The 23,624-nt window shown below is 39.9% G+C and overlaps 2 protein-coding genes across 5 annotated transcripts in view; one reads left to right on the top strand and one right to left on the bottom strand.

Moving 5' to 3' along the window:
- CAB39L (calcium binding protein 39 like) overlaps positions 1 to 13,357 on the bottom strand; it is a 62,404-nt gene extending 49,047 nt beyond the window's left edge. For 2 of the 4 annotated variants that reach the window (XM_027648670.1, XM_027648678.1), the window contains exons 1-2: positions 13,294 to 13,357; positions 11,792 to 11,918 (exon numbers count right to left, since the gene is read on the bottom strand). The gene's annotated coding sequence lies outside the window, so the exon portion shown is untranslated. Of the gene's footprint in view, positions 1 to 11,791; positions 11,919 to 12,977; positions 13,145 to 13,293 lie in introns of those variants that run through there. The other 2 variants (XM_027648685.1, XM_027648694.1) reach the window with 2 other exon arrangements.
- A 194-nt stretch (positions 13,358 to 13,551) lies between these two features.
- LOC113950293 (histone-lysine N-methyltransferase SETDB2-like) overlaps positions 13,552 to 23,624 on the top strand; it is a 49,762-nt gene continuing 39,689 nt past the window's right edge. Inside the window, exons 1-9 of the mRNA XM_027650017.1 lie at positions 13,552 to 13,796; positions 14,730 to 14,789; positions 17,095 to 17,217; positions 17,823 to 17,888; positions 18,463 to 18,565; positions 19,209 to 19,778; positions 21,257 to 21,376; positions 22,374 to 22,543; positions 23,008 to 23,230. Of these exons, the coding sequence (XP_027505818.1) occupies positions 13,781 to 13,796; positions 14,730 to 14,789; positions 17,095 to 17,217; positions 17,823 to 17,888; positions 18,463 to 18,565; positions 19,209 to 19,778; positions 21,257 to 21,376; positions 22,374 to 22,543; positions 23,008 to 23,230 (1,451 nt within the window). The 5' untranslated portion in view covers positions 13,552 to 13,780. The remainder of the gene's footprint in view (positions 13,797 to 14,729; positions 14,790 to 17,094; positions 17,218 to 17,822; positions 17,889 to 18,462; positions 18,566 to 19,208; positions 19,779 to 21,256; positions 21,377 to 22,373; positions 22,544 to 23,007; positions 23,231 to 23,624) is intronic.

The raw sequence follows: 23,624 nt of genomic DNA, 5'->3' as shown, positions 1-23,624 counted from the left end.
GAAATTAGGGAACCTCAACAATGAGTGTGGTAGTGATAAATTACAGCAGCAGATGATAAACACGCAATGTATATGTATTAATTCTGCTTATCTATTTATCCACTTCCAGTCTGTCTACCTCCTCCGAGATTACTTCCAGCATTCCAAAGCCCTAAGCAGCCTCTAATAAGAATAACAACAACATCCTTCCTTCCCCCCAAATTGCTCAGTGCCAAGGCCCCAGGCCATCAAAATTCAGTTCTCCACAGCAACAGGTTTAGTTGTGTAATGCTGAATATCAAGAGGAGAACCTTCAGAATACTAAAAAGATTCCCCCACCCTCCAAAACCTGAAAACTAGAGAACATCCCCCACAGCATTTCATTCTGTTCTTACACATACCAGGATATCAACATTATGGCAGTTTATTGGGGTGGAGGGGAACTAAAAACAAATAACTTATATAATCTACATCGTAAAGCTGTTACACTTTAACTCAAGGCATTTAGCTTTACAACAAAGCAGTATAAAAAGTCTGCCCAACAACACTTCTAAAACCTTGTAAGATGAGAGACTTTACAGTAACTTTGTGCTTCGGTGTTATTCTGCAAGTTCACAGATACTCCTTTTCCTCAGATCTCTGCAAGAGCAGTGCAGCCACTCCAAAATAATGCAAATAAATTCCTCTTCATCTAACAGATCCCCAATACAGACATACACCAACACTCCCACTTTCTCTCATTCTACCCCATATAATCTCGGAGGGAGACAACCTGAGAACCAAACTAACATTTGGCTGCTCATTCAAATAGAAAATAAGGCAAAAAAATGGCTACAGTCTATGGAGGGGCAGGTGGTTTTTCTTATGGCCATTTAAAAAGCAGCAAAGCTTCAGGCCTCTCTCAGGACTAGAAAATTGAAATTTCTCCAGTGAAGTGTGGGAGAACAGAGAGCAGCAAGATGCAGTGGCTGACCTGTAGCTGCATTTTAGCTGAAGTAAGCAGAAGCGTTTAAATGGATGCTTTATAAAAGCTATTCCTAAAAGTGCAAACATCTTCAATGGTTTTCCCCTCTTCTTCTTCCTTGCTCCCTCTAGCGTTTTTATGTACGTACTGCCTTTTCCTTCCCTTTCCTTTAATGTAAATGCAACTGCTAAAATGATGTTTTTGTTGGTTTTGGGAGGGGTTTTTTTAAGACCTTCAATAACTCGCATAAACTGCTCATGAGTTTTTACTGAACATGGTATTCTTGTGTACATCACTCCAGAAATCAAGCACTGACACTGGCCTTTCTACCAGAAGCCTTTATGTATTAATTCTTTATGTACAGGCCAGAGTATTTACAATTTTTCTCATTTTAAAGGCATCCATCAGTCCCATTGTTAGAGAAAGTCAAGTGAAATGGATCCATTTCCTTGCACACTCCCACCCCAAGCAAATTAAGTCTAAACAGAAGGTTACTAGAGCCCAACAGCTGAAAAATATAACATATTAAAATTTTATGTCTGCTATAAAGAGTCACTCATAAAATGTTAATCATGTCCCTTATCTACTGTGTCCCAACATAAAACACAAATAAGAACCATACCTGCACTCTCGTTTTTATGAGTGGAGGAACAGTAAACTCACGACAACATCACTCTTTTCTCCTGTGGACATATGCAAACAGAAACTAGTCCTCCAAAATCAGTAACTCCCTGAAGAGCTGAGCAGGTATTTTTAATATAATTAAAGCCTTCACCTCTCCAAACAGCTTCTATCCCAGCTCTGTACAGCCAACTACTTGAGTGTCCACGTTTGTTTGCTTAAGGTCCATTAGCAGAATTTAAAATGGGGAAAGGAAAGCTCATTTCAAGAGGAGCAATAAAAAGACCTCTCATCACACATGTGCCATGAGAGGCCCAATTTTACATTTTGTATCCCTGTACACTAAAAAAAAAGTTATACATGGCCAAACAAATAACAAATAAAAGTTATACATGGCCAAACAAGTTCTCATTTACGTCTACTATGCTGGAAGAGAGTCTTTGCATCACTGCTAGTATATTTCTTTATTAAATTGAAAAATTCTTTCATGCGTGTAAAAGCATCTATCTATTATCTCCCATTTCCAAAATATTCAAACAATAGTAAGAGTGCTTAGTCTTCTTGCAAATACTGAATTTAGTAACTGGTTTCCACATAAATTCAGCAAGCAATTTTCTTAATGTTAAGGCAGCATGAGGTACTGCACGTTAAGACATCCCCTTCCAACACACTCGCTTATGCAAAAAAACCTATATATTTCCTACAACTTTCCTACTGGGGAAAGACAATGGAGCATCCCTAACCAGAACTTTAAACTTCCTAATAGTGCTTGAAGCTAAAAGTTGTATTACTGCATATTCATCTCACAAATGGTGATGTGCAGTGAAAATACTAGGCAGATGAACTGCCTTTTGATGACAGTAATTTCTTTATACACAGTGTGGCTCTGTTTCTGACAAGGTGGAAGGCATTAAGGGATTAAGACTTTCCATCTACTGACCACCACTAACTACAGAAGGCTAAAGCATTTTTCATCAGATGCTCTTGAGATGACTTGCAAACAAGCAAAATTAGTTTAACATATTGGATCAGGATAGGGAACCTTGGGAATTTATCGAGCTCAAGCTGCACAGGGAGATATCATCTTCACAAGTACCCCAAAGTCATTTCTCCTGACAAACAATTAAGTATATTCATCACTTGTCAGACTACAAATATATTTGCCTTTGTGTGACAGATATGTGGTCAGTTGATGCAACACTGGGTGTTTGTGCCTATCCCACAATAAGGATCTTAACATGACTTTAATGTGATCACCCTACTAGGTCATGAATTCCCTGTTGTCACTGTCATTTCCCTGTCACATATTCCTCTGGTCCCAGGATGGAGCCTCCAGTGCCTCCCTAAAGAGCTATTTAGTCCATCCTGGCCAAATGTTGACTACATTGAGCCAATTAACCAGTAGGATATTCTTTGAAGTCCAGTACTGTTACTTCCCAGTGGGGAAAACCTATCCATGCACATTCCCACACCACTAAAAAGCCATCCCCTGTTCTACCCATCTGTGCTGGCCAACAACTAACATTACAAATTAATTATTATGTTAGACATACAACTACAAAGTATCCAATTAGGGGCTGAATTCCTTTTGTTTTAATTAATAAACCAGGGTCATGCCTTGAAGTCCTTAAATGGCAGCAAAAAGGCTGCAGGCTGGCGTTTTTTAGTGCAGGAAGTCTGTCCTGAACAAGGACCAACATGCAGCAGTGTGCTTGTCATTAGGACTATCTCTGTTTTGGAGGGAGAGCAGCTGAGGCACCTGGGTGTGCTTTGATTCAACTCCAACCCTGGGTAGCTTCAACAGTGAAGCCCTGACAGGCTCTGGATATCTGGAAGAAAATCACTCACCACATGACACATGTGGCAAGCACTACATTATATAGGTTGTATCAGGTCAAATATACTGATGGAAATCTTCCTGGCAAATATCCCTCCTCTAGACATCTCCCAGTGAAATCTGACAGCTCCTTTATTACACAGCACACAGATCTATACTCACAAACTTTGTCATGCCCTCTGGAAATAGTTCAAGAAATTACAATTTTCTCATGCTAATATTTGTTCACATATCTGCTCCCTTCCAATGGAAACAACTGATAATTTTTGTCCTGTGTCTGTGTTTTCGCAGTGTGCATTCATAAAATTACCTTATCTGCCATCAAAAGCTACACTTCTGTAGGGTAAAAAAACTGCCACTGTTCAATGAAAATAGTCACAATTAGCACTGAAAATGAGTAAGGCGTACCCCTCCCAAATGAAAAAGGAGTCTCAAATTGTATCAGCCCAGACATTAGAAGTTATATAGCATCTTTGCAAAAAAATAATACTTCTACTTAGATGCTATCTGAGTCTGACCAGCTGCAGAACGTATTTTCTAATATGCATGCCTTCAGGACCTTGAATTTATGACTCAGAGCTGTAGGCCTGATAGTGGAATTGAGAGAGAAAAGACTCAAAACTCTTTCTTTCAGAACTGCAGTGCTCATAAGGACATAAAATTATGTCTGGCATTATTCCCTATTTTGGAGTTCCCACCCAAGTACCAGTGAAAAGAAGTGGCTTGTTTTCTCAGAGCAGGCAGAATCCTGTGAGAAGGTCACACGTCAGGAGTTGTATCAGTTCAACTTTCCATGAGCAAGATGGTCTCTATGAGCTGTCATCATGGGATGAAATTACTTTCACAAGCACAAGAACTTCCATTGAAAGATTTCAGCACACAAAGGCCTGTATCCAAAGAGCTGCACAGCAGCCAGGTAACCAAAGACATGAACTTAAGCTGTTTAATGCCTTGTCATCTAACTCAACAACCACACTACTACCTTTGTGGTTTTCCATTAAAAAAAAAAAAAAACCAAAAAGCAGATGAGATGGTTAGGAAGTTCAAAAGTAACAACTAATAAGAATCTGTGACAATTTACATAGAACTGGCTTTTCTTTCAAAACTGAGGGCAGTTTCTAAATGCTTCCTATAGACTTACTTGTATTTTAAAAAAGTTTGAAATAAATTTTTTTCTTGCTCTTCTCAAAACAATAAATGAATGTTGTTACTAACATAAAAGGAGTTTTAAAAATTGAAAGATTTACTCTAGTTCTCACAAGATATGAGAGACCTTACAAAGCTCAACAGCTGCTTGAACAAAAACAGCTTCTTAAAAGCTGATTTGACACTAATTTCAAGTGCTGGAGAATCTCTGAAGTCCAGCAATAAGATAGTGCAATAGTTAAATAGTTACCACTTTAAATGTTTTTTTTTCTTTTTATACAAGTTCACATTATGTTTTACTCTCTGCTTCCTGCTGCTGTGACTCCTGTATTTGCAAAAGTCTGCTTTTTGAAGGCTCCCCATTTTTTCCTGCACAGGTACAAGATCAAATCACTTCAACAAGCTCGGAATTTACTTTTTCACCGCTGCCTACCTTAAGTGTATAGATATGCTTTTCCAACACCTAAAACCACTACTGACTTCAATTTTTTCAGATATTGTTCCTCATCTTTTAAGGTACATCCAGCCTTTCCCCTAGTGATTAACTTCAGATTTCAAAAGAGTCGGCTAACATGCTCTTCAATTCAATTAAATACATGAAGTTATGCCATCATTGATATTTTTCTACTCTACATGTCCTAGATAAAACTGTCAGAAAGAATTGTGCATTTTCTTCCAACTGCATGTTCATTTGAGGATTTTTTTTTTCCAAACAAACATCCAGTGACTGAACATCAAAAAATTACATATTAATTAAATGACTCTTCATTGACTGTAATGTTCTTAAGAGCCAGTTTCTTAGCCAGATTACATCAAACCCTTAATCTAACCAATATACCAGACATTTTATAATATCTGTTTTCTATTAATCATCTTGAATAGCATTTGCTTCATGACAATCCTTAAAATTTTGGAGATTTACATTAGACACTAAAAAAATAAAAATTTCTCAGTCTCCATAAATTTGTAACACAAATTTTCAAAATAATTCAGTCTTTATTTACTGCTGGAATATGATGGATTTGTTCATAATTATATGATTATTTGCAATATTCAGCTTCATTCTCACTACAGATGTATGCAACAGTTATGTATTTTCAGCAACATTGTTGATAACTTTACCACAGTCATCAGACATATGTTACTGTTCTTTTTGCTCCTGGCGTTTTTAGACCTTCTCCTTATGAGCCCTAGATCCTAAAGAAAATCCAGAGTTTTCTTCAATCGTCTTTATAAAAATTACTTATACTTATTCCTATATATTGGCTGCTGCCCTTGAACCATTTCTAAATCAAGATGAGACTCTTCCTTTGCTTAAACTGTATTTTTGTATTTGGCTCACAGCCATGTATTCTCACATCCTTGCCCCTTCCCCAACTTTAAAAGACACTTTCAGAGCCAATGCTAGAAGTATGTTAGTGATGTAACAGCACGTCACATCACACAGAAGAGATTTGCTTAGTCCCTCGTGTTTTTCATCCTCAAAGACAGGAACATGACGTAGTTTTGCAGGAGAGTCCTTTCCCATGACCTTATGAACTGTGATGAGACCTTATGAACTGTGATGAGGAGACACTCAGTTTACAGGGTGCAGAGAGTTCAGCGAGAGAGGAAAAACAATGGGTAACATCTCTGTGTGTGTTTTCCTAGCACTTCACTACTGCCCAAGACACCAGAATAGCATGAGCATATCTCAGCAAGTCCTCTTCTGGAGAAGAGGAGGCTCAGAGGTGACCTCATCACCGTCTATAACTACCTGAAGGGAAGTTCTAGCCAGGTGGGGGTTGGTCTCTTCTCTCAGGGACTCAGCAATAGGACAAGGGGGCACGGGCTTAAGCTCCGCCAGGGGAAATTTAAGTTGGATATCAGGAGAAAATTCTTTACAGAGAGAGTAATCAGGCATTGGAATGGGCTGCCCAGAGAGGTGGTGGATTCACCATCCCTGGAGATTTTTAAACGCAGATTGGACGTGGCACTGAGTGCCATGATCTAGTAAATGGACTGGATTTGGACCAAGGGTTGGACTCGATGATCTCAGAGGTCTTTTCCAACCCAATCAATTCTATGATTCTATGATTCTATGATCTTCCCTTCCCTGACAAAAGCACGGGACACAGAAGAATTTCAGGGCAGTGTGTCTCCCTACATTAATGCTGGGTTTTTTTTGAAGGGGCAGGTATTCACCTAAGCATTGTAATGTAAAAGACAAAACCTACCAATGACCTGTAAATAAGGAGGAGTTGGACCAAAGGTCAACACAATTTCTAAGTAATAAGCTTGCATTTAGAAGGTGCAGCCTTACTTAGTTCATTTGCTTAAACCAATTTGTCAGAAAAAAAAAATAAAAAAATCCCAAAACAAACCCACGAACTTTTCCCAGGAATTATATGATATACACAATATTTGCCTTAACAGGGATCTACAACCACCCTGCAGTCCTGCAATTACCCTATAAAGTTCAATTTGGGGTCTTACTTCTAACAACAAATAAATCATATATTGCAGACAGCTTCTCTTGCAGCCAAAAGCAACAGGTAGTGAATGACCACCATGAATTGGTAGTCCAAAATAACTTTTGCTTATTTGAAGAAGAGGAAGAGAGCTGTCTGACTGCCAGTGAACTGCAGAAAGTGAGAGTACACAATTGAAAGATACACTTGAAGAGGGAAAGCTGATACAGCTGCGCCTCCCTGCTGACATACCAAAATAGGCAAAACAAAGAGCTGAATGCTCAGGACACTACAGATGCTGGAAGTGAACTCTTCCCACATAATTTTAAACTCTCCCTATTCAGCAATCTCCAATGCCTTTATTTAAAAAGCCCCACACAACTTCCTTCCCACACTTAAATACAAGTAAATTGTATTTTTGCTGCAATAAATTTGCATATATAAATTTGTACAAGTGCCTTTGTGCTAGACTGACATGGTGTCTTTAATAAAGATCACCCAATCTGATAGCTGTCACACAACTGCCCCCACATTCCAAAATCCAGTTATGCAGCAGTACTTTCTTCTTAATTATTGTCTCTTGCAACAGGAAACACAAGGCACAAACACTACTGAGATATCAGAAGTGAGGTTCTTTTAAACTCATGCTGTAAAATAATTTAAAGATGTTGTTTCACAGTTGATAAAGTTGCTCAAGGAACACACTGCTGTCAAAACCGGAATTCCAGCCTTTACTGCCATCAGCTTCCTTGCATTAGTTCTCGGAATGACACGACTGCAGAGGGAGGCAGATCAGCCTGCTGGGCACCATGAAAATTTACAGTCAGAAAAAAACAAACTCCTCTTAGTTCCCCTAAAAATGCAGCTTTTGGAGAAGTGATAGGAAGTGTGGAGGGACTTACCAAATGTAAATTGCGTGAATTTTTGGAACTACCTGTATCAGTCATTTCTAAAATGGACAATATGGATTACAATAATAGCAAAAACTCCATCCATCCATGAACGTTTTCATGGAGGAGGGGGGATGCAATTTTAAAATATTTCTATAATATGTGGCAGCAAAAACAGTTAAAAAACCGGAAGTCCTGTCCCTTCTTCCTGATCCCCTATAGCCAGGTTGGAACGACCCATCTCGATCTGCTAATGCAAGGATTGTAGCACTTTGCTGTGAATTCATTAACAAAATTAATTCGTTCTTAAAAATGATCCTTCACTTCAAGTGAAAGAAATTTATGCTACCAAAGAACATCTTACGTAACTTGTTCATCACAAACTTGACAGAAACCCATTCCATACACTTAAATAAGATAAAGAGCAGTATTTGGTGGACTTTTTTTTTTTTAATGCACATTAAATTTATGTGTCTAGCAGCATTTAATCTTAATAAAGCTTTATGTTAGTCTGTACGTAATCTAAATTGGTTTGGTATTACTTTGTAACAGATAGCATATGTATCTATTTCTGTGAGAGGAATGCCATATTTGTACACTGGAGTCACTCAAGTAACATTTTTTAAGGAAAGGGGGGGGTGGTTCTTAAGAAAAAAGAGTTGCAAAGGTTTGAATCCACAGTTCACTTAGTGAAAGGTTGTCACAGATGTATTCAACACAGCTTTTTGGTTCCACAGGTTCTTTGGTTCAAGAATTTTACAGGGGAAAAAGTAACAACAAAGTTAAAGGCAGACGCTCATGAAAGAAACCCATTAATCTCCACTCTGTAAAAAAGCAGGAGGGGATTTTGGTCCAGCATCACTGAGAATGCAGAAAGGTTCAGGCTCTGCTGTGTGATAAGACCATCCACAATAACCCAGACACAGTTAAGTGTTCTGCCCATACCACCACTTTGTTCATACTAAAGAAGTAGTTGCACTAACACTTTAAACTTGGATAAATGACACCAACAATTAAATCAGAAAGCAATCCATTATCTCCAGATGCTCATTTTGTACCCAGGCCACCCCCAATTCCCTGAGAGAAGCAGAAACACCAAGTGGCTGCACAGCAAATTAGATGGAAAACCTTATTCAGATAAAATTATCTGAGCCAAATAAGTAATTTTTTTTAAACCAAACACTCCCCTGAGCAATGGCACAAATGAACAGGGAGGAGCTGAGAAGCATAGGATATCCAAACTGTTCCCTTCTTTGCCAAATTTAAATGTTCAGGGGACTGTGTCTTCCCTGACCCATCATAATGCTTACAAACGAAACCAAATGCAATACATATTAATAAGACAGTACTGCTTCCCATTCTTGCTCCTCCTGTTCTTCACACCTTACTGTCAGTTCCACACCTTTACAAAGTTAGGCCAAACCAAGTGCTAATGCAGCACACCGAACTGGATCAGAGAAAACAGTAACTAAAAAATTAGGGTTTTCTTCAACTAAATTATTTTTCCAACAGGAAGTTGCGACTAAGGACTATTTAGTCCAGAATATACTTATTAAGAGCCCTATTGTTGAGCCTCTTCACCGCAACATGTATTCACCCAGTTTTATAGGGTTTTAGTCAAATTTCTCTTAGTATATTTGAAACCTTACAGGTTTCAGTTTTATTTGAATGTGGTTATTTCATCTACACATAATAATTACTTCAGGTTGTTGCCATATGCTGCTTTTTTGATGGCTTTTATTAGCTCAAGTCCAATTCTATGCCAGGTACTGCCTCCCTGGCCTTTGAACAGCTGCTACCAAGATCAGCACTAAATTGATCAACCTTCCATCAGCTGGCAACACAAGGACAACTTCCTCCGCAGTTGGATTTAAAAACTAAAAGGCAAAACGAAAGGGAGTTGTGAAGGTCTCCACAGAACATCTCTTAAGAGTGGGAACACCACAGATTCATTCAATCTTGCAGATTGCTTAGAGATTTTTGTCTACTACATCTTCATTTAATGAAAATACTTGGTGCACATATTTTAATCTGCATGGAAACCCACAAACAGAACTCATCAAAAGGGTTGGAATAATTTACAACTACTAGATTTACTTCAGAAAATACCAGTGAAAATTTATTTCAGACAAATATACGGCCATGTTCACATGGAAAAAGGATGATAAAAAGGTTTTTAGGCTTCAATTTATTTTGGATTCCTTTCATCATATATATCTACTGCCTAGTTTCCAGAGATCTTAGACCCTTTCAAGTGCAATAGTAATCACAGGCTTTCAGATCTTGTTAATTCATCCAAGTCACCTAAAATTAGAGGGCAGAGTTTTACGTTTTGATCATTGTGGTGGGGCTGTGGCACAGCAAAGACAACACATGCTGCTCAACTTGGGCCAACATTATCTAACCTCCAAACCAGCTCTTGTTTTCTGTGCTCACACAACTATCTGGAATGTATGCCAGCAATGAATACTGAGACTGTAAGACAGAAACATAGCTAAAAATGAAAACGTTTCTACAACATAAACAGTCTATAAAGATGAAATCCATTACATTATCAGTTTCCAAATACAGTCCTCGAAGAATATGCCAGCCAGTGGATGGTTAAGAATTTCAGCATATTGGGCCAGAATCCAAAACCCTCAAGCCAGTTAGTAATTAACAGACATCTAGGTCCTCCACATGAAAGAAGTCTATTGTTAAAACAGTGACACAAATTTTTCCTTTCCTTTTCATAGCCAGTCTCTGCCTGTGTTTTAAGATTCCCTTAGGACTATAACAGCCTATGATTTTAGAAGCTCACTTCTCAAACAGACAATTTGTTAGATTTTTAGTTGCCAAGAATGCAAACATGCTTACGTCACAGGTAGAACAAAATCTTTTTACAGGCTTCTCAGAGACCCATAACCTCCCCTTTTTTCATTTAATACCTGGAAAAAATTAACATCCAAACAACCTTCTAACATATCTACAATAGCAAAAGAACTACAAAACATAGTAACAAAACATGCTGAGGGCCTGTAAATAGTCTGAATCCAATTACTGAGCAACGTACCTATGGGGAATATTAGCCCGTGTCCTCATAAGTAATTATGGGTTACAGCAAAATTTCTAACATAAACCAAAGGTTGCCTCACTAAAAATATTTTGTTGGCAATGAATTTGTAAAGTAGCAATGATCCGTGATCTGTATAGAAATGCCTGTTCTCTCTTCTATTATCTTACTCAAGATGTGTGAAAAACGAGACTACATATAAACCACGCTCAAACTAATCAATGTAATAAAAGAGAACATTATGTTAAAGTTGCATTTTGAAAGAATGAAGTGCGGACACTCATCTATAAAGGAGCAAGTTAAAACACCAAGAAGTATAATGGAGAAAGTGACAGAGAAGGAGCTGGTGGAAGTACTCAACTGATGAAGATACTTCAAGAAGAAAAGAGTCTATAAACCAGAGCCAAGCCCATCAGAAAAGGAAAAAAAAAAAGCTGTATGAGAGTTAAAAAGCATTTTCCAAATGCCCATGGCTTTCCAAAGTCTATAGATTTGACTGCTTTGTGTTTTCTGGAGTCTGACTGATGTCTCTACTTCACCCAAGTCTATCTGGTCACAGGAGGAAACACCCAGATCCCTACGGCATTCAAGCCGACAGAAACATCCCTGGAGAAGAGAACTAGATGAGACAGTTCCTTTTGGACCAGCTTCACCTCCTCCCACTCAAAGGAGCTGTTTGTGGTCTGCCTGTCTATGAAATCGTCCATCTGAAGTCTCTACAGAACTACGTAACAAAAGCATAATTCAGCAACTCAAACAACAGCACCATTCACCAGGACAGTCAGTCCTTTCGTTGTCACCCTAACAAAAGGTGCCAGTGAATGTGTAAGCACGTGAGACCGCTGCTCTCACCTTGGGGTGCAGGTAGTCAGTCCAGGTCTAGACTGCAGAGCCCCAGGAAGCTCACACTGCTGCTGGAGGAGTGCTGCAGGCAGGTTGCTGGGATGTCAGATCAGCATCGCTTGTGAGCTTCTGCCACCTAACAAGTTTGGGAAGAACTGAGCTTACTGGCTCACAGGCAGAATTTGCTGCTGTGTTGCAGAAAGCCTATATTACAGTTCCAAGATAAAAGCAAAACAAAGGAAACTCGGATATGTTTCAAAACTGCCTCATTAATTTTGTGTTAAGTCATTAATTTTGTTTTAAGAAAGATACATTTCCCCTTTTTTTGCTTCAAATAACAAGCAAAATACATTACTACTTTCTAATATATTCATAATTTCTCTTTTGGTCAAGGCAGGCAGTCATGTTCTTTCAGCATCTTCTCATCACTGGGCTCCATCTTTTCTGTATTTGGTATATTCCTCATGTACAACTTGTAAAGCCCTAAGTGTTTCCAAACACTCAGTATTCACAAACACATATATTAATAATTTAATTAATCTGCAAGCATCATCTCATAATGCAGAGTATTCCAAGAGTGAGAAAAGCTTGTGCTTAATTTTAAAATAAATAATTACAAGGGAGAAATCTCTTTTTTAAGATGTAAACTACTATTTTTATTGAGAGATTTGTCAGCACATCAGTGACACTGAGCCACCCTGTTCCCAGCAATGTTATTGTGAGTTGTCCCATTCCTTTCTGTGGAGCTGGGCAGTTCTCATGGGCTGAACTTCAGACACAGGCACGGATGTAGGCATGCCTGTGTAAACATTTAAAAGGTTTTATAGAAGTCCAAAGCAGATGCTGGACATCAAAATCTTCTGGAGGATCCTGGGTCAGACCAGAGCTTCAAGTCATGTAAATACAGCATTCTCCCGAAAGAAAAATTAAATTTCTATCTTGCTCTCTCCCCAATATTTTAGTAACACCCGCGAGATTAGAGATCCTTTAACAATTATTTGAACGTATTGTGTTCATATCTACAGTTTAAAGTGGTGGCAAAAAAAAAGAAGCGACAAAAAAGGGTTGACAAACCACCCTCACTGCCTTTTAAGAGCGGGTTATTTTTTAGCCCCTCTGAAAAACCCTTTACATAGCCACAATACCAACACTTGCAAAGGCAGTGCTGCTTAAAATTTTAAAGGGCGACACAAACCTTTATTTTCACACTTTGAATCGAAAAGGGCAGCGACAATTTAGCACTTCATAGGGCAGCGCCACAGCCAGCTAGGGCGAAAGGCAGCGGCCAGCAGTTAAGTTACGCAACTCGCTCACTCGTTATCATACGTTTTCATTTATGACACATTTATGAAGACGCCGCACCTCGACCCTTTGCGGGATCACACAAGCACGCTCCCCCAGCCCACCCCGCCTTCACCCCCCCTGCCCCGACACGGCGACGACGCCCCCACAGCGCCCCAGGGACGACCCGCCCCCCCCTCGACCCGCCCCCTCCAAGATGGCGGACGCACCTCCAGTCCCTCGCTCTGCCCCCCCGCCTCCGCCGCTTCTGCGCGGGTGCGCGGCCCCGCCCCCTCCTCTCATTGGCCATCGCCGCCGCCCCTCCCGCCGCCGCAGCCAGTAGTAGCAGAGACAGCGGCGGTGCGCGCAGGTTTTATCCCCGCGCGCGGGGGCCTGCCCCGATCCGCTGGCTCGCGCGCCAGGGCGGGGTTGCGCCCCCTGGCGGGCGGCGGCGCAGGTGCGGGAGGAGGAGGAGGAGGAGGAGGGGGAGGAGGAGCGGGAGGACCGCGGCGAGGTCCTGAGGGCTGCGGGAGTGACCCGGGCCCCGGACCCTGACCGCAGGCTCACCCCATGCCAGCTCCCTGTCCGACAGGCATCTCGGCCCTTGCCCGCGGCCGTGCCGGAGCGCGGCGAGGCCCACGCGGCGCGCCCCGACTTGAGCTGGGCTTGGCACTGCCCCGGCGCGAGTGACAGCGCTCCGAGCGGCCTCCCCGGAGGATGGAAGAGAAAAGAAGTAAGCCTTAAAAATAAATAGGTGCATGTTTCGAGCAGTCATTGGTCTTGTGAGAAACAGTTCTAGAAGCCAACAGTCTTCCCTTAAGGTATTTTCCCATTCAGCCAAAGGAAGTATCTGTTCCAGAGTTAATGAAAATGGTTGTGTTTTTTCAATTTTAGCATAGAAAAGATTAAGTAGCCAACATAAATAGAATGGAATGGGCTGCCCAGGGAGATGTTGGAGTCACCATCCCTGGAGGTGTTTAAGGAAAGACTGGGCATCACACTCAGTGCCATGTTCTGGTTAACACGGTGGTGTTCGGTCACAGGTTGGACTCGATGATCTCAGAGGTCTTTTCCAACCTAATTGATTCTGTAGTTCATGATGAGGGAAATTTGGAATCTTCAATGTGGTTGAAGAGTGCTGCCTTGCTTCTCCTTACTGTTGTTACAGTGTAGATACCTTGCTTCATCTTGCATCTGCCAAGAAACAGATTCAGTAATATATTTACCCAAAAGAAGCCTTCCTTTTTTTTTTCCCCCTAGATAAATTAGTTTAGTTGTAGCACTGACAGCACAAATTTAAAAAGAAAAAAAGAACTGTGAGCTAATAGACAGTGGGGATTGTGGAGGCTCACCTGAATGTGCTGGAATGTATGGGCCATCTGTGACAGCTTCATGACTGAGGGGTAGTAAGAAATGACTATGTAAAAAAGCTTCCTTATGCAGCTTGTTTCAATTGTGTTTTCCTCAACTGTGTCTTGACAAGGCATGGGATGATATTTGAAAGGATGACTGTTTTACCACAATGCTGTTTCACCATAGCACCACGCAGTGCTCCTGCTGATACCCACTGTAGTATTTACTTGCATAAATTTTGAAAAGCTGATTAGCTACAACCATTTTGGTTGCTAAAACAATCTCTTACTTGTATGTTCTGCACCACTTGTAGCACTGCCCGACTTCTTTGAAGAGGAGAACCTTACCAGTTCCAGGGAGGAGAGCATTAAAGGTAGTATAATTTGGATTTATGGAGAGGAAGGGGAAGGTAGTGTATATTTGGCACCGCTTCTGATGTGAAAATGATAACTGAAAGACAATAGCTTTGCCTTTTATGGTTTAAGATGTTGGTCAGCAGCACTGCAGGAAACACGCACATGAGTTGTTTTTCTAGTGGCTGGAATAAGCAGCCCTGACCTTGGCTGCTTGTTTCTTGCTCTAGCATCATTGCCCTGCACAATGCTGGAAAAAAAAAGTGATATGTGGCCACAAGGATTCTATAGAGGGAAAAGAAAATCCCTCCAGCCAGTTTTAGAACTATTGTTCCACCAGATGCCATTCCACAACTTGAGTCATCAGCTGGTGAGATGATTCTGAAAGCTGACCAGGTAAATGCTTCCTATGTCTGTTCATTCCCTATCCTGCTGTCTGGGGTTGACAGTAGCAGCATTGGAGAGATTAGTGATGTGGACATCTGTCATTTTTGAAATGAAAATTGTACTGTGAATTTCATATGCGTTCTTTGCTTCTCTGTGCAAAACAAAGTTTTTGCTGCTAGAGTTTCAGGACACTCCAGCATGAGAACTGAGGAAGCATTTCTAAGGTGAGTGAGCACTACACATAGTAGTATATGTTTTATTTCTCTTTGGCCTATGCATGATTATAGCTGAGGCCCCAGAAACAAAAAACTGTGTTTTGTCACCCATCCTCTGAAGTAATACATCCACCAATCCAAAAAATCATCCGAATTTAGTAAATGTATTGAAGTGTTTGAAAACCAGTAATGAATGAGGACAGCAGTTTTGATCTATTCCTGAATGTGTATTTTGAAACACAAATATAAAATATACTTACTTCTCAGTATTTTAAATTTGTGATACTGTCATGCACAGTGAAAGGATGAGAATGGCACAGGGCAGGCATTGTCTCTTGGACCAGTAATGTAGGCTTCCAAAAATTGTTGTGGCTTTTTTTGTAATGGGACTTTAACCTTTTCACATTTTTTTTTAAAAATTCTGTGAATATAAGAGATCATTAAATTATGTTGAGAGTTAGTGCCAAATCAGTTCTTTCACAAGATGAAGTACTTTCAACATTGCCTGTTTATATTAAATATTACACTTTTAGTTGCTGGTGTCATAAGCAGCTGGGGTTGTGGTGACAAAAGATTGTTACTCCCTTCACTGCTGTCATGATTCTTTTGAGAGTAACCATACACTCTGTACTGCAGTAGAATGTCTTTGCTTCTGGTGCCTTGGGCAACAGAAGTCATTCTCTAGTAAGTCAAAAATGAAGGAAATACTTTTTTACAAGACTTACAAGAATGCAGTATTTCTTGACTGCTGGGGAGGTGTCACCCCAGCACATTTGCCGACTGAGATTTGCTGTCTGAAAGTGGAATGTAAACCTAGTGTGACAGTGGACTCCACCTCTAGAAATGGAGTAGGATTTGCTTATTCTTTTGTGCTTGGTCATTGAGGAAGAGGAACATTAGCCACGAGAAAGAGCTTGTTCTTTTTTCAGGCATCATCTGTTGACACACTGAACCTCATTTCCTTTTCCTTGAGAAAGGTGTACTGCTCATGTTTTAACAAAAGCTTTCATGAATGGGCTTAGTACCTCAAAAGTACATACCTTTGGAAGAGAAGGTATGTTCTGAACCAGTAGCTTGAATTTCTTTAAACAAAATGTTCTTTATAACTATTTCTAGTGGAGGAAGGAGGCATGACATGTGAGGTATATTAATTATTTCAACTGATATCACTTGGTGAACAAAATTTACCAAACTACTTTTATCTGAAAATATTGTGAATATTTTTTTTCTCTAGAAAACATACCAAAACTAATGATGGGACAGGATAGTCAGCCTGTGTAGCTAAGAGAGGTTACAGCAATAAAAAAAAAAAATTCTGAATGTCTTTTGTTGAATAATATATGCAGTTCACTGAGTTGAAAATACTCTCCTTTGCCACTCCTGTGAGTTTCAGTGGTGATTAGTTTATAGTGGGACTCATTTGCTGGTATTTGAAGAAAGGCTTCCACAGCACCCTTTGTGACATGCTTGAAAGGTTGCTTGAAGGAGCATCATGGACCATCAGAATCCACTCCAGTTCATCACTTGACTTCTGTTTCGCTTTCTTGATTAGCTTTAGGAATAGACTTCTGAAGGTTTAAGCTGTTCTGCTGTCCTGACTGGTTTTTGAGAAGTGCCTCCAAATGAAATGAGCGGGAGCCTTTGAATAGTCCACTAGAAGTTACATGTATTTCTAGACTTCTCAGGAGCTGTACAGACTTGTAAACAGGAATTTGCATTTCAGGTGATTTGAAAACGTTTTGGACACAATTGGGAAGTAGAAGAGTGGACGTCATATTTGAGCAGGTGCAAAATGTGCTGCTGTTGCTAAAGGAAAAGATCAAGAATGGAACTGCCACAAACCAAGGTTTGAAATCCTTGTAGCTGTTAAGCTGGACTGCAGAGGAGCTGTGGCCTGCTTTGTGTAGGTCTTTGAGATATCTGACATGATTCAGATATCTCTGAATTTAAATTACTTAGTAGTTAGTGGTTTTAAGCATTTTTAGAAAGTCTCTTCATTTTAAAAAAAGACGATCTCAGGTGCATTTTGTCATTTTCTTGTTTTGCCCATATACTTTTTCAGACAAAGCGTGGCTCTTCTTAGCTTGAAGATAACTAGACTGATGACAGAGTAAAGAGAGAAACTCACACTAAGTTGTCTTTTTGTATATTACTGCTACTGTAGGCCACCAGTTTGTGTGTGTTTGGAAGTATTCCCACGGCTTTCCAAAAGCCAAGGGATATTCACTGTTAATTTACAACTACTACTGTGAGCTGTAATTTTATTGCAGTTCCTAGATGTGTCTGTTAAGGTCTGTGGTGCAAAAGGTTTCTAATAGTATCAGTCTTGCAGTACTCTAGATTAGCCTAATGAGGAAACAGGTATCTCTGGTGGATTTAGACCTTGTTTTCCCTACTATCATTACTTCACTTACACTAAGTATCTGCTTTGGTTTGGGTTTTTTTGCACAGAATGCTGGCAGGCTTGGGCACTGGTGAATGAAGCTAATCTGAGTGATCTCTTAACTTTGACAAACGGTATGTGCATCCCAATTGTATTTGTTTGGTATGTGGATTCATTTTCTTCCTGTTTTACTTTACTCACTAGAAGTTTAATTCCTTCCTTTGAAATCAATAAAACAGATCTGAGAAGGCCATTAGCATTACAGTGGGGAAAATATAATTATTAATTTCCTCGGGTACTGGACTGTGAACTTTCACCTGGATTTGTATTTTTGTGGTTTGTGTGTGTGTGGATAATACTTGTGCCAAGGGAACCAGTTTGAACTAGTAAGCCCTGATGAACCTGAGCTGTCTGCAAGCAGAGTTATTCTGTGCATGGCTCCACTAGCTGAAATACCTTGGCATTCTTTTATCTCAAATAACGAAGGGAAATCTATAAATGTGTTTCATGTGCGTGTTGTTTCTGGTCACTTTGAAAACTGTGGAAGATTTTTCAGTGGGGCACTTACTGACATGCTCTTTGTTAGCTGTGCTTCATAGAAATGCATTATTTTTAATGTATTTTGTCAATTTTCTCTTTAGTAACTAAATTCAGTTATAGATTGAAATGTGAGTTGATGAAATTTTTGCTTGCATTCATTTTTTTCAGTAACTGATGAGTTTGATGGAGATGGAGTACAGGAAACCAAACCCAAACTGCAGCATGTTTTTGCAGATGACAACACTGCAAATGCTGTAGAAGGTTTTGACAGGTCAGTGTCTTTATTTCAGTTCCTTATCTGACATGTTCTTTACTGCATTTGAGAGAGTTCTCAGTTTGTATTTCTAAAGTCAGTGTTTTAAACCCAGTTTTGAATTCTGCCAGCTTTCAAAGTGAAAATGTTTTTAACTTGACTTACATGGAAAATGTGAGGTTTTAAGTAGACTTGTCTAATTTACCCCATGAGAACACTGCAGAATAGGGCATTAGGTTGTGAATGAAGATTCATGAGTATTACCAGGATTATCAGGGTTAGGACTTAAGCAGCAGTTCTCAGGCTTTCTGTACTTTGCATATTGTCAGGCACGTGACTTAGTCCCTCTGTATTTAGCCTCAGGTATTGATTGATTACGTCCTTTCTGTGTTTTAGCATGTAAGTTCTTTCTGGGAAGAAGCTAAGAAGCTGTTGCTTTTTTTTTCTTTTTCTTTTTTTTTAAATGCAACTGAATATATCTTCATATGAAGTTAGGACAGTAATACCGTGTGAAACAGTGTTTCAGTGAAACCCTGGGCCTTCCAGGAATGGGCTGTTTCTTTACTGTGCTAAAAATATTGAACCACTAAAAAGCTGAATGCTTCGCTGGTTGTCTAAGATGCTGCTCTTTTTTCTTTTTTTTTTTCTCTTCTACTCCAAGTAACAGGAAAGAGGAGATGGAAAGAACATGGTCAGGGACTAAAAAAGCATCTAGCGAAATTCAACACTTACCTTTAAACCCACAGTATCAGAACCACAAGTGCTCTAGTGCATGTCTTGCCAAGAGAGCAACGGGCTCCTACAAGGGTGAAAACCCTCTGAAGATGCCAATCCTGTTTCACTTTCAAAGACGGCATGCAAAAGCAGACTGCCTTTCGAAATCACTGGATGTGAATTACAAAGCTCCTTGCGGTCGGAGTCTGAGAAGCTTTCGAGACGTGCGAAACTATTTGTTTGAAACAAAGTGCAATTTCTTATTTGTTGATCACTTTTCCTTCAACACATATGTACTGTTGGGCAGGAACACCATGAATCCCGAACCCCTTGTGTTTGACTTTGATATTAGCAACGGAGCCGAGTCTGTGCCCATCTCCTTCTGTAACAATCTTGACCGCGCAAGGTTACCTTATTTCAAATATCGGAAGTCGTCATGGCCACGTGGATATTATCTCAACAACTTCTCCAGCCTGTTTGTGGATTCATGTGACTGCACAGATGGCTGCATTGATAGGTAGGTAGAAAAATCTAATCTTAGTCCAGTGACACGATGCCACAACAGCAGTGTGGTGGTGTGTGAAGGTGCACAGTACCAAACAGTGTCAAACAGGACCAATGCTGCTGGAATATCTGTGGGAGTTGTCTTGTGCCATGTTCGGTACTGACTAACACCACTGTGTCTTTCTCTTCACCAGAACTTGGGTGCTCCTACTGGTCCACCCTCTGTTGTAGTGAAGGAAGTGTTCAACAGGTGGATTATTTTGTTCCTTTCCCTTTCTTCACAAATTGGCAGTGCTTCTCCTCCAGGGGGAGCTGACAAGCAGGGCTGTTGGCTTTGGAAAAGGTGTAGGAAAGAGACTCTTGTGCCAGCAGAGGAAGAATTTTTTCCTTGCAGGCAGGGAAGGATCCCACATGACGATATTTGCTGCAGCACCTACTGTGGTATCCTAGAGGTGGGATGGGACAGCCTGAAGGGATCAGATCGTTTGGAACTTAGAAGGTTACTGAGGGCAGAGGAAGAAACAACCCTGCTCCCAACCTCTACATCTTTTCCTTCCCCTTGTCCAAACAGAAACTATGAAAGCCTGTGGTCACAAAATACATTTGGGGTCTGAGCAGTTGTTCATTGCTTTTTCTAAATCTCAGTAACTCTGGACTACAGACACTCTGTGGGAACCTGCCACAGTTATTGTATGAGAGTTTGGTGATAATTTTGTCTGCTTTCTTGAAGGGTGTTTGTCTGATCTCTATCTGTAGGTGTTACCTGGTATTGGATCCATTTTGTATTTTTGATAGCTGGGGCAGTTGCATGTGCTGGTGTGCAGCATAGTTGCCCATGACCCAACAAGACCTTGAAATCACAGCCTGGTATAAAGAAGCTTCAGTAATTAAAGTGATGTAGTTTCAGCTGAGCAGTGCAGTCCCACAAGAGTTGAGATGCTTTTGATGTGCAGTTTTAGGATTCAGGATTTGCACAATCGCTGTGATTCTTTGCAGTTGTTGTGCCATACGATGGTGAAGACAAGCGCTGTTGCTTGAGTTCTCCACAGTGTGAAATTCTTCACTTCCTGAGGGCTAAGGTGGGAGGAAAGTAACAAAGTAGCGGTTAACAGGCTGGAATGCTGTGCCAGAAGAGGTGATTTTCATTCATTCGATCCATTTGATAGTGTCCTGTTTATAATAAATTTCTGTTGTACTTCAGCTGTTTGCATGTGCCATTTAAGGAGCTTGGTGAAAGAATGAGGTTGGGGTGGGGCAAACATGTTTATTGTAAAGCACACATAACCAGTCAAGAGACAAAGAGAGAAAGTAGGGTGCCTGAAACAGCCTTGTGGAATAAAAGAAGTGGAGAAGGGGAATATAGATGTATATATACAAGTGTGTGTGTGTGTGTGTGTGTATGTATAGTTAAGTACATTTCAACTTACCTAGATTTATGATTGATTTGCGCTGCTCCAAATACATTCTGAGATGTTTTATTCTTACTTTTAGGTCAAAATGTGCATGCCTACAGCTAACTGCAAGAGGCTGTAGTAAAACTTCTCTATCTTCAGGTATTAAAAGATGCCGTGGATACCGTTACAAAAGACTGGAGGGACCTGTTCCTAGTGGGTAAGAAAGACTGAACTATTAACTGCTATTTTATTTGTATGCTCTTATTTTACTCCTGTAGTGTAAGTGCTACAGGATTAAGATAACTGGAGTTTTTGGCTAACTGAAACCTTCTATTTTTGTCACAATTTTACTGACAGATCAGGATGATAAAAAATAATTAATGTGACTTGAGTAATAGGAGGAAAAAACCCAAAAACTCTTCTACTGCAGATCCTACAATTTTCACAGCTTAGATTAAGGTCTAAGAAAAGTGTAAAGAGTGACCAGAGTCCTAAAGAAGCATTGACCAGCTGCTGTTGCCAGACTTGGTTATATGGGACTCTTCCAAGAGTCTCCAAAGCCATCCAATGCTTCAAGTCTTTGCCCTTTCTATTATTCAGCTCCTGTGGATTACTATGTGGCCTGAAGAAGGTGCCAGTTACTTCAAGTGTTTAGGAGAGGAATTGTGCAAAGCAGCTTTCTGCAGTAGCCAAGGGCTTGAACCCACAGGCTTAAGGAGCCCTTTCAGTTCTCTCTTGCTGTGTGGTGTTAGTTTATGGTTAACGTGCAGAATTAAAGCTGTCAGGGAACCCAGAAAAAAATCCAAAAAATAAATCACAATTGTGAGTTCTTTTAGATATACTTTGTTAAATCTTTAAACTCATGACAGCTACATTGAGGTTCAGGCTGTTTTTGCTAAAATCTGCTCCAGCATAGAATGAGGTGCTTCATAGGGATTTCTGCTTCTGTGAGATTTACTCCTATAAAACAAAAATTTAGCATTTATTTTTCTTGTCTGCTGATACCAAAATCTAGCTGACAGACTCTTAAAATTGATGAATCAGCAATCAAGAAAGTCACGATTTCCAGAGCACTGCTGCACAACCAGTTTTAGTCAGTCTTCATCTTTTCAGTCCACTGCCTTATTGATGCTTAGAAGGGAAATTAATAATAGAAACTTTTTTTTAGTAGTGCATCCTTTTATATTGTGTTTTGTTTTTCTTCCTCTTGACAGGATTTACGAGTGCAGTGTGTTATGCAGGTGTGACAAGTTGATGTGTCAGAACAGAGTTGTACAGCACGGCATTCAAGTCAGGTTGCAAGTGTTCAACACTGCAAAGAAAGGCTGGGGTGTCCGCTGCCTGGATGATATCGACAAGGGGACATTTGTTTGTACCTACTCAGGTAACAGAAGGTGACCTGTGGAAGATGTGTAGCATAATTTTCCCTCTCTTGTGGCCTCTGCCCTGGATTTTCTTTGAGAACACAAAAATATGGGGTTGGAGGAGAAGTGTGTCAATATAATCTTAACTTGCAACATGATCAAATGGACAGAAGAACCTTGAAGAACTCTGCAATGCAAAGGTGACAAACAGTCAAAACATTCTGGAGCAAAGTCTATCTCAGACTGTTGATTTTTTTTTTACCTCATAGGTCTGTGCATGCTGTACCGAGGGCTGTATGTCTAATTCAGTTTGTATGTCAGCCTCTATTGACATCATAGAATCATAGACCGCATTCATATTTTGCTTTCCCAAGTAATGTTCTTGTATTTTTTTAGTGTAAGTTTGACCTATGATAGTGTGAAAGTAAGAAAACAAACATAAAAAAAACCCAAAAAGCAAACCAAACTTTTCTTTTGCTTTCAGGCAGATTAATGAGCAGAGCTGAAGTATTGGGAGATGCTGGTCAAGAGCTGAAAGAAAAGAGTGCTGTGAATGACAGAAACCATGGGGTTTTTTCCAAAAAAAGAAAACTTGACACTGATTGTTCAAATTCAGTCATTGAACTAGAGCAGACTGGTAAACATGACATTCTTGAGAATAAGGAATCTTTGTCTCAAACTGTGGATAGTGAAAATAAATCAACCCTGTAAGTTAATCAAAATAAACTTAAGCATAACAAAATCAATATTCTGCTATTCTAGGAATTCTGTTTTATAACTTAGAGTAGAACTGAATGTTCTCAAATGAGGGTGGGTTTTTTCTTTCTGAACTTCTTTGTTATTTCCCAATTATTTCTTCTAGTGGAACAGAGTTTTCCTCTATGTGAATTTTACTTACTATGTGTACCACTTGGCATTTTCTAGAAAGCCAGTTTATCTCTTGAGTGTACTTGATCTGTTCAGGGCATTAATCATGATGCAACTTTGAAACAATTAATAGAAGATACTTGAGATAAATTATTTAAAGATACTTGATGATGCTGAAGGGTTTAATGACATATTAGCCACTAACTGTCCTGTCGTTTGCTACCAGTCTCTAAA

This window comes from Corapipo altera, unplaced genomic scaffold (genome assembly GCF_003945725.1).
Source record: "Corapipo altera isolate COAL_440 unplaced genomic scaffold, ASM394572v1 0, whole genome shotgun sequence".
Taxonomy (NCBI): Eukaryota; Metazoa; Chordata; class Aves; order Passeriformes; family Pipridae; genus Corapipo; species Corapipo altera.
The sequence above is the reverse complement of the archived record's forward strand: the minus strand, read 5'-3'. Positions and strand labels throughout refer to the sequence as shown.